This window comes from Oncorhynchus tshawytscha, unplaced genomic scaffold (genome assembly GCF_018296145.1).
Source record: "Oncorhynchus tshawytscha isolate Ot180627B unplaced genomic scaffold, Otsh_v2.0 Un_contig_5032_pilon_pilon, whole genome shotgun sequence".
NCBI classification, from domain to species: Eukaryota; Metazoa; Chordata; class Actinopteri; order Salmoniformes; family Salmonidae; genus Oncorhynchus; species Oncorhynchus tshawytscha.
Window position 1 is genome coordinate 912 of NW_024608200.1, and position 11,589 is coordinate 12,500.

Sequence of the window (11,589 nt, forward strand, 5' to 3'; positions counted from 1 at the left end):
ACTCTGGGGGAGAGGCAGTACCTCTGGGGGGGAGAGAGGCAGCACCTCTGGGGGGAGAGCGAGTACTCTGGGGGGGAGAGGCAGCACCTCCCGGGGGAGATAGCACCCTCCTGGGGGAGGGGCAGTACCTCTGGGGGGGGGCAGTACCCTCTGGGGAGGCAGTACTTCTGGTCTCAGGCAGGTGATGTCACTTTCTGATGGAAGCTTCTAGCACACACACACCAATAAGCTAGAGATTCTACTTCCCCTGGACACACAGCCAATAAGCCAGAGATTCTACTTCCCTAGACACACAGCCAACAAGCCAGATTCTACTTCCCCTGCACACACAGCCAACAAGCCAGAGATTCACTTCCCTAGACACACACAGCTAACAAGCCAGAGATTCTACTTCCTGGACACACAGCTAACAAGCTAGAGATTCTACTTCCCCCAGACACTAAATAGTATGCTAGTCTGTTCCTAACCCTCCTCCCTACCTCTAGCCTCCTTTTGTAGAGAGGTTCCACATAACTAGTATGCTACTCCCTTCTCCCTCCTGCCTAGTACATGCAGTAAAGACATGGTGAAGATCAGCATGGATCCCTTTGTGAAGTGGTTCCAACCGGACCGCTATGCTGTGGAAGCTTGGGAAAGACTGCTGTCCTCTGGACCACACCGAAGACCACGCCCGCCACCACCCCAGAACTGCAGAACTGGCTTCAGCGCAGCCGGGTCAAGACCCTAGAACAGGTATGGGGATGGTGGGGTGTGAGGAGGAGGATGGGGGTGGGAGGAGGAGGATGGGGGGGGTGTGTGAGGAGGGAGGGGGATGGGGGTGTGTGGGAGGAGGAGGATGGGGGGGGGTGTGTGAGGAGGGAGGGGGATGGGGGGTGTGTGGGGAGGAGGGGGATGGGGGTGTGTGAGGGGAGGGGGGATGGGGGTGGAGGAGGAGGGGTGTGGGAGGGGGGATGGGGGGTGGGAGGAGGAGGGGGATGGGGGGGTGTGGGAGGGGATGGGGGATGGGGAGGAGGTGATGGGGGGAGGGGGAGGGGATGGGGGGGGGGAGAGGATGGGGAGGGAGGGTGGGAGGAGAATGGGGAGGGAGGAGGAGGAGGGAGGGGGAGGGAGGAGGATGGAGGGAGGGGTGTGGGGAGGGAGGAGTTTGGATGGGGATGGAGGAGGAGGAGGAGGATGGAGGGAGGGGTGTGGGAGGAGGAGGGAGGAGTTTGGATGGGGATGGAGGGGTGTGGGGGAGGAGGGGAGGAGTTTGGATGGGATGGAGGAGGAGGGAGGAGGAGGGGAGGGAGGGTGTGGGAGGAGGAGGGAGGAGTTTGGATCGGGATGGAGGGGTGTGGGAGGAGGAGGGAGGAGTTTGGATGGGGATGGAGAGGGGTGGGTGGGAGGAGGAGGAGGGATCGGGATGGAGGGTGTGGGAGGAAGGTGAGGAGTTTGGATGGGGATGGAGGGGGTGGGAGGAGGGAGGATGGAGGGAGGGAGGGTGTGGGAGGAGGGAGGAGTTTGGAAGTGTGTGTGAACATGCATTGAATATATATATATACAGTGCCTTGCGAGTATTCGGCCCCCTTGAACTTTGCGACCTTTTGCCACATTTCAGGCTTCAAACATAAAGATATAAAACTGTATTTTTTGTGAAGAATCAACAACAAGTGGGACACAATCATGAAGTGGAGCGACATTTATTGGATATTTCAAACTTTTTAACAAATCAAAAACTGAAAAATTGGGCATGCAAAATTATTCAGCCCCTTTACTTTCAGTGCAGCAAACTCTCTCCAGAAGTTCAGTGAGGATCTCTGAATGATCCAATGTTGACCTAAATGACTATTGATGATAAATACAATCCACCTGTGTGTAATCAAGTCTCCGTATAAATGCACCTGCACTGTGATAGTCTCAGAGGTCCGTTAAAAGCGCAGAGAGCATCATGAAGAACAAGGAACACACCAGGCAGGTCCGAGATACTGTTGTGAAGAAGTTTAAAGCCGGATTTGGATATAAAAAGATTTCCCAAGCTTTAAACATCCCAAGGAGCACTGTGCAAGCGATAATATTGAAATGGAAGGAGTATCAGACCACTGCAAATCTACCAAGACCTGGCCGTCCCTCTAAACTTTCAGCTCATACAAGGAGAAGACTGATCAGAGATGCAGCCAAGAGGCCCATGATCACTCTGGATGAACTGCAGAGATCTACAGCTGAGGTGGGAGACTCTGTCCATAGGACAACAATCAGTCGTATATTGCACAAATCTGGCCTTTATGGAAGAGTGGCAAGAAGAAAGCCATTTCTTAAAGATATCCATAAAAAGTGTCGTTTAAAGTTTGCCACAAGCCACCTGGGAGACACACCAAACATGTGGAAGAAGGTGCTCTGGTCAGATGAAACCAAAATTGAACTTTTTGGCAACAATGCAAAACGTTATGTTTGGCGTAAAAGCAACACAGCCCATCACCCTGAACACACCATCCCCAGTCAAACATGGTGGTGGCAGCATCATGGTTTGGGCCTGCTTTTCTTCAGCAGGGACAGGGAAGATGGTTAAAATTGATGGGAAGATGGATGGAGCCAAATACAGGACCATTCTGGAAGAAAACCTGATGGAGTCTGCAAAAGACCTGAGACTGGGACAGAGATTTGTCTTCCAACAAGACAATGATCCAAAACATAAAGCAAAATCTACAATGGAATGGTTAAAAAATAAACATATCCAGGTGTTAGAATGGCCAAGTCAAAGTCCAGACCTGAATCCAATCGAGAATCTGTGGAAAGAACTGAAAACTGCTGTTCACAAATGCTCTCCATCCAACCTCACTGAGCTCGAGCTGTTTTCCAAGGAGGAATGGGAAAACATTTCAGTCTCTCGATGTGCAAAACTGATAGAGACGTACCCCAAGCGACTTACAGCAGTAATCACAGCAAAAGGTGGCGCTACAAAGTATTAACTTAAGGGGGCTGAATAATTTTGCACGCCCAATTTTTCAGTTTTTGAAATGTGGCAAAAGGTTGCAAAGTTCAAGGGGGCCGAATACTTTTGCAAGGCACTGTGTGTATATATATATATACTTCCAAACTCCTCCCACACCCCTCCATCCCCATCCAAACTCCTCCCTCCTCCTCCCACACCCCTCCATCCCCATCCAAATATATATATATTTATATTTTTAATTGTTCTGAATAAGTGGCATGTCAAAGAGATGCTAAATGTATCCCCCTTTACAGCAGCCTCTCACACCCACGGACCAGATCCAAGCGCCTGAGGACCAGCGAGGAGCCTGTCGCCTTGGAAGGGTGCTCTGTCCTGGGAAGGAGGAGGGGCCTCGGAGGCACCCTGGGTCCTAAGGTCCGGAGAGGCTGCAGGGCTGGGGAGGATGAGGACGATGAGGAGGAAGGAGAGGATCAGACTGAGAATACACTCCGGCTCCCTGGTAAGAGATTAGTTGATGTGATTTTGAATGATTTATTGATCCATGGTAAGAGATCCTATTAAATGACTAGAGGGGCTATGTCATGAACCTTCGACGTTCCAGAATGGGGTGAAAATGTCAACCATATTGGTCAGGGAGAAATCCAAACCAGTCTAATTGGAATGAATGGCAGTAGAGGCATAATTCTGATACTTAAAATAAAACTAAGGTGTGTGTGATATATCAGAAATTGTGCAATAGAATTATTGTCAACCTAAAATATTGTCCAAAAAAAATGAATGGGAACCATTTGTCTAAATCAGTCTAAATCAGTTCATGTCCATTCTAGAATTGTAATTCCTAATTCTATGTGTAACTCATCATAAGCAGGTTCATGTCCATTCTAGAATTGTAATTTCTAATTCTATGGGTAACTCATCATAAGAAGGTTCATTCTAGAATTATAATTCCTAATTCTATGGGTAACTCATCATAAGAAGGTTCATTCTAGAATTGTAATTCCTAATTCTATGGGTAACCCATCATAAGAATGTTCATGCCCATTCTAGAATTTATAATACCTAATTCTATGGGTAACCCATCATAAGCAGGTTCATGTCCATTCTAGAATTTATAATACCTAATTCTATGGGTAACCCATCATAAGAAGGTTCATGTCCATTCTAGAATTTATAATACCTAATTCTATGGGTAACCCATCATAAGCAGGTTCATGTCCATTCTAGAATTTATAATACCTAATTCTATGGGTTCATTAGAGAATTTATAATACCTAATTCTATGGGTTAGAGATCCAAACGGACCCAAGCCTCTCTTCTGTTATATCTTCTGGATTCGAGTCCATGTAGACTAATATTTTATCATTCAAATGTTGTTGTTTTTGACCATCTCAAAGGTTTTTTTGTTATCTGAGAGTGGATTTTCTGTTGTGTCTCTGTTCCACAGGTCCTTGTCGGCAGATGTGTGTGGTGAAAGTCAACAGAATGGAAGTGGAGAGTGACCGGTTGGCCTTCCCCTGTCCTCCTGAACCTCTCGCCCCTTGTCTTTCCCCTCACCCTCTTCCGACTTCTCTTCTCGCCCTTCTCCCTCGCTGACCCCTGTCTCAGTGGACACCACAGAACAAGGGACAGGGGCGGGGACTCACCCCTCACCCCATCTGCATCCCACTAACCCCCCACAGAACCCCTCAGGGCCAGAGTTCGCAGAGGTCATTAAAGGACCCCATCAGACGTCCGAGGCTGCCCCAACACCTACCCGATCAGAAAGAAGAGAAATCCCCGGAGGACCGTTTAAGTCAGTATGTATAGAATCGACTCCACTGGGACAGGTCCCCGAGGACTGCTCTGTGGATGTCCACCCCTCTCCAGACCCCTTACGGACCAGGTTACCTTCCCCCAGAACGGTGCACCCGACTGGGGCTGAGGGGTGTACGGACTCGGCCTGTGGCCCTGGAGCTTTTCAGTCCAGTTCCTCTTGCGTAGAGAAGTCGTCTTTAAACCTAACCTCAACCCTAGCCCCGGCACTCAGTATAAAGTGGATACGTGTCAAGGTACTGCGGTTAATACTACTACTACTACTACTACTACTACTACACACAGCAGTCACACCTCTGAAAGCAAAACGCCAGCACTTTACAATGACATTGACACGAATACTGACTCCGGGTCCAGAGGACGTGTTATTTCTGGTTCTGGTTCTGGTCCAGCTAACTTGTTCAGGTGTAGTGAAAAAAACCGCACTCCGTTGAAAACCGTTCCTCTCTCCCTATGTGTACTACACACAACCACGTCCCCATACAAAACCCTTCCCTTCTTCCTATGTGTAGTTTACGAGACCGTTGCCCTCCTCTCCTCCAGAGGAACAACGGGGTCGACATGCCCTTCCTCACTCCAGAACTGTCTGGAGAGACGAGGTTCTACCCGCCTCTGCCGCCCGTTCTCACCCAGGAGATGCCCTCCCTCACACTCGCCGTCAGCGGAGGTCACGCCGAGATCAAAGGTCAGCGGTCGTCGTCGTCGTCCTCGACTGGCCGACACGGTGGTGCTCTAACCTTACCGGATTTGCCGGGCAGTCACCCGGTCCTCGCCCCGTGCTCCGACGCGAGATACCCACGACCCTCTCGCCAGGAACGGAAACGTTAACGGACGAGGTGTGCGAGGTAGAGTTGGCGTCAAAGAAGTCGGAGGAAGAGGATTTTCGACCGTTAGCGCCTTACAGAGACTGGCGCTTGGGTTCTGCTGAAGACCACCATAGACCAGAGCTGGATTTACAGGTAGCGGCTTACGTGGCTAATGCAACTAGTAATGCTCGGCCCAAAATGGCCGCCTCTGATCACAAAATGGCCCCCTCTCGGCACTCTGGTCCTACTGAAGACCACCACCATAGGCCAGAGCTGGAGGTACAGGTAGCAGCTTACGCGGCTAGTGCAACCAGCGACGCTCAACCCGAAATGGCCGCCTCTCTGCACAAAATGGCCGCCTCTCTGCACAAAATGGCCGCCGACGCTTCCCATCTAGAAGCACTACCAATCCAAACAATGTCTGAGGCCGTGCTGACCACCGAGAACCACTGTAGTCGAACCTCCGCGGAGACCCATGCTAGCAATAACAACCACATGCTCTCTGACGTTACACTACTGCCAACGCAGCAAATCCAGAAACACGGGTCCTCGACGGTAACTACAGCAGTATCCATGGACTCCGACTCAGAAGGATCCTCTCAAAGAGACGATGTATTTAGAGACTCCAGTACTAAGGGTTTATATCTCGCTAGCACCAGTTTGACTTCTAAAGATAAGTTGGCCCACTCTTCTGAGCTGAGTGAATTAAATAACCATTTAGCAACAGTACAACACCAACACAACCATGACCAAACTCCACACTCAAACATGGATGCCGTTTGTAGTTCACGAAATGTGGAATCCATTTGTAGTTCCCAAAATGTGGATTCCATTTGTATTTCTCGAAACGTGGACTCTGTTTGTAGTTCCCAAAACCTCTACCTGGAGCCCAAACCTTTCTCAGACGGCATCTGGAAGAACCTCAACTCCCAGAGTCCTGCGGTGCTCATCGAGAGCCTCCACCACCCGGAGCTCCCCGCCGACTATACCCACGATGCACTACCTTACACCATGTGGACCGAGCCGCAGTGCAAAGAGGTCACAGACCTCGATCACGAAACTGAAACGGACGACCAGGACCCAGAGGGACATGGGGACGGGCCTCTCACCTGGGCCCAGCTGGAGTCCACCTCTCTGGGGTCGGCCGGTGTTGGGGAGCCCCTGGGCCTCTGTGGAGACTTTGAGCTCCAGAGAGGGGAGGTGGAGGCAGCGGAAGCCCTGGCTCTGTGCAGGGAACTGGGGGTGGAGAGGGAGGCCGAGGGGGCTCCCGAATCGCCCTTGGAGGAGAGACCGGGGGGGAAGGAGAGGTGTCTGATATGGAAGAGGGAGATTCGGAGGACGAGGGGCAGAGCAGCACGAGGGAGGAGAGTAGTAGTGAGTCATCGGAAGGAGAGGCTGAAGAAGAGGAGGAAGAAGGGGAGGAAGACTATGATAATGATTTGAGTGACTTTGAGTGTGGCGACTCGGGGCTGGAACCTGGAGAGGTTTGCACTGTGCGTATGGCTGCTGAGACACATAAACACGATAAAGCACACACACACGATAACACACACACACACACACACATAACACACACACACACATACGATAACACGCACACACACATATATACGATAACACACACACACACACACATATACGATAACACACACATATATACGATAACACACACACATATATACGATATAACACACACACACACATACGATAACACACACACACACATATATACGATATACACACACACACACACACACATATACGATACACACACACATATATACGATAACACACACACACACACACATATACGATAACACACACACACATACGATAACACACACACACACACACATATATACGATAACACACACATACGATAATACACACACATATATACGATAACACACACACACACATACGATAACACACACACACACATATACGATAACACACACACACACATACGATAACACACACACACACACATATACGATAACACACACACACACATACGATATACGACACACACACACACACATATATACGATACACACACACATACGATAATACACACACACACATATACGATAACACACACACACACATATACGATAACACACACACACACACATACGATAACACACACACACACATACATACGATAACACACACACACACATACGATAACACACACACACACATACGATATACGATAACACACATACGATACACACACACACATACATACATACACATATTAACACCATGTAAAAATATATATATTTAATCAAAGACTGGTTTTATTATGCGTTTCAGAAATGTACCAATGACATTAGTTCCCTCGTTTAGCTGCACGGTGACCTTAGTTTTATCCCAATTGGCACCCTGTTCCCTATATAGGGCATTACTTTTGAACAGGGGCTTAGTCAAATAACCCTATTGGGGCCCTGGTCAAAATATCCCTATTGGGGGCCCAGGTCAAAATAGCCCTATTGGGGGCCCAGGTCAAAATAGCCCTATTGGGGGCCCAGGTCAAAATAGCCCTATTGGGGGCCCAGGTCAAAATATCCCTATTGGGGGCCCAGGTCAAAATAGCCCTATTGGGGGCCCAGGTCAAAATATCCCTTTTGGGGGCCCAGGTCAAAATAGCCCTTTTGGGGCCCCTGGTCAAAATATCCCTATTGGGGCCCCTGGTCAAAATATCCCTATTGGGGCCCCTGGTCAAAATATCCCTATTGGGGCCCCGGTCAAAATATCCCTATTGGGGCCCCGGTCAAAATATCCCTATTGGGGGCCCAGGTCAAAATATCCCTATTGGGGGCCCAGGTCAAAATATCCCTATTGGGGCCCAGGTCAAAATATCCCTATTGGGGCCCCAGGTCAAAATATCCCTATTGGGGCCCCGGTCAAAATATCCCTATTGGGGCCCCGGTCAAAATAACTCTATTGGGGCCCCGGTCAAAATAACCCTCAGTCTGACCCCTGACCACTGTTCTCTTCCAGTATCCAGCTGCACCACACACACACACACACACCAATGACATTTGACCCCCTGTCTTTCCCAGTACCCTGCTGCTCCGCTGGCGAAGAGAACCAGTAAGAGCTGGCGTCGCCCTCTGAGGAAGCCCACCGCCCGGGCCGTGCCCTCCACTGTCAAACAACAGGCTGTCAGCGGCGACGGTAGGCACACACACACACACACACACACACACACACACACACACACACACACACACACTACATACAGTGACTAGATAACAGTGACTAGATACATCATGGGGGACAAGAAGGAAAGAAAACAAAAAAATAACATTTAGTGAAACGACCTAGAATGACTACCCCAAAACAGCTACCCCAAACGATCTAGAATGACTACCCCAAAACAGCTACCCCAAACGATCTAGAATGACTACCCCTAAACAGCTACCCCAAACGATCTAGAATGACTACCCCTAAACAGCTACCCCAAACGATCTAGAATGACTACCCCTAAACAGCTACCCCAAACGATCTAGAATGACTACCCCAAAACAGCTACCCCAAACGATCTAGAATGACTACCCCAAAACAGCTACCCCAAACGATCTAGAATGACTACCCCAAAACAGCTACCCCAAACGATCTAGAATGACTACCCCTAAACAGCTACCCCAAACGACCTAGAATGACTACCCCAAAACAGCTACCCCAAACGATCTAGAATGACTACCCCAAAACAGCTACCCCAAACGATCTAGAATGACTACCCCTAAACAGCTACCCCAAACGATCTAGAATGACTACCCCAAAACAGCTACCCCAAACGACCTAGAATGACTACCCCAAAACAGCTACCCCAAACGATCTAGAATGACTACCCCAAAACAGCTACCCCAAACGATCTAGAATGACTACCCCTAAACAGCTACCCCAAACGACCTAGAATGACTACCCCAAAACAGCTACCCCAAACGATCTAGAATGACTACCCCAAAACAGCTACCCCAAACGACCTAGAATGACTACCCCAAAACAGCTACCCCAAACGATCTAGAATGACTACCCCTAAACAGCTACCCCAAACGATCTAGAATGACTACCCCAAAACAGCTACCCCAAACGATCTAGAATGACTACCCCAAAACAGCTACCCCAAACGATCTAGAATGACTACCCCAAAACAGCTACCCCAAACGATCTAGAATGACTACCCCAAAACAGCTACCCCAAACGATCTAGAATGACTACCCCAAAACAGCTACCCCAAACGATCTAGAATGACTACCCCAAAACAGCTACCCCAAACGATCTAGAATGACTACCCCAAAACAGCTACCCCAAACGATCTAGAATGACTACCCCTAAACAGCTACCCCAAACGATCTAGAATGACTACCCCAAAACAGCTACCCCAAACGATCTAGAATGACTACCCCAAAACAGCTACCCCAAACGATCTAGAATGACTACCCCAAAACAGCTACCCCAAACGATCTAGAATGACTACCCCAAAACAGCTACCCCAAACGATCTAGAATGACTACCCCAAAACAGCTACCCCAAACGATCTAGAATGACTACCCCAAAACAGCTACCCCAAACGATCTAGAATGACTACCCCAAAACAGCTACCCCAAACGATCTAGAATGACTACCCCAAAACAGCTACCCCAAACGATCTAGAATGACTACCCCAAAACAGCTACCCCAAACGATCTAGAATGACTACCCCAAAACAGCTACCCCAAACGATCTAGAATGACTACCCCAAAACAGCTACCCCAAACGATCTAGAATGACTACCCCTAAACAGCTACCCCAAACGATCTAGAATGACTACCCCTAAACAGCTACCCCAAACGATCTAGAATGACTACCCCAAAACAGCTACCCCAAACGATCTAGAATGACTACCCCAAAACAGCTACCCCAAACGATCTAGAATGACTACCCCAAAACAGCTACCCCAAACGACCTAGAATGACTACCCCAAACAGCTACCCCAAACGATCTAGAATGACTACCCCAAAACAGCTACCCCAAACGACCTAGAATGACTACCCCAAAACAGCTACCCCAAACGATCTAGAATGACTACCCCTAAACAGCTACCCCAAACGATCTAGAATGACTACCCCAAAACAGCTACCCCAAACGACCTAGAATGACTACCCCAAACAGCTACCCCAGATCTCTGTCTGGATCAGAGAGTCTGCTAAATGACTCCCTACTGTCAGTCTCTCTGGATAAGAGAGTCTGCTAAATGACTCCCTACTGTCAGTCTCTCTGGATCAGAGAGTCTGCTAAATGACTCCCTACTGTCAGTCTCTCTGGATCAGAGAGTCTGCTAAATGACTCCCTACTGTCCAGAGAGACTGATCGGCTATGAAAAGCCAACTGACATTTACTCCTGAGGTGCTGACCTGTTGCACCCTCAACATCCACTGTGATTATTATTATTGGACCATGCTGGTCATTTATGAACATTTGAACATCTTGGCCATGTTCTGTTATAATCTCCACCCGGCACAGCCAGAAGAGGACTGGCCACCCCACATAGCCTGGTTCCTCTCTAGGTTTCTTCCTAGGTTTTGGCCTTTCTAGGGAGTTTTTCCTAGCCACCGTGCTTCTACACCTGCATTGCTTGCTGTTGGGGGTTTTAGGCTGGGTTTCTGTACAGCACTTTGAGATATCAGCTGATGTACGAAGGGCTTTATAAATACATTTGATTTGATGAGAGTCTGCTAAATGACTCCCTACTGTAAGTCTCTCTGGATAAGAGAGTCTGCTAAATGACTCCCTACTGTAAGTCTCTCTGGATAAGAGAGTCTGCTAAATGACTCCCTACTGTCAGTCTCTCTGGATAAGAGAGTCTGCTAAATGACTCCCTACTGTAAGTCTCTCTGGATAAGAGAGTCTGCTAAATGACTCCCTACTGTCAGTCTCTCTGGATAAGAGAGTCTGCTAAATGACTCCCTACTGTCAGTCTCTCTGGATAAGAGAGTCTGCTAAATGACTCCCTACTGTCAGTCTCTGGATAACAGAGTCTGCTAAATGACT

The 11,589-nt window shown here is 48.7% G+C and overlaps 1 protein-coding gene across 1 annotated transcript; it reads left to right on the forward strand.

The window, feature by feature from the left end:
* The first annotated feature begins 614 nt into the window (after positions 1-614).
* Positions 615-8,724, forward strand: LOC121843332. The gene is made up of 7 exons (XM_042312943.1): positions 615-768; positions 3,183-3,428; positions 4,374-4,469; positions 4,535-4,725; positions 5,285-5,398; positions 5,500-7,031; positions 8,616-8,724. Exons 1-6 carry the CDS (start codon positions 615-617, stop codon positions 6,988-6,990), a joined length of 2,292 nt encoding a protein of 763 aa, XP_042168877.1. The 3' UTR covers positions 6,991-7,031; positions 8,616-8,724.
* The last annotated feature ends 2,865 nt before the right edge of the window (positions 8,725-11,589 follow it).

Excerpts from the sequence above, each read along its gene's own strand:
- LOC121843332 (XM_042312943.1), top strand. The coding sequence starts at position 615 with ATGCTGTGGAAGCTTGGGAAAGACTGCTGTCCTCTGGACCACACCGAA. Across the intron at positions 769-3,182 it reads GTGTGAGGAGGAGGATGGGG|TGGCATGTCAAAGAGATGCT; the intron begins GTGGGAGGAGGA and ends GTTCTGAATAAG. Across the intron at positions 4,726-5,284 it reads CCGGAGGACCGTTTAAGTCA|AGGAACAACGGGGTCGACAT; the intron begins GTATGTATAGAA and ends CCTCTCCTCCAG.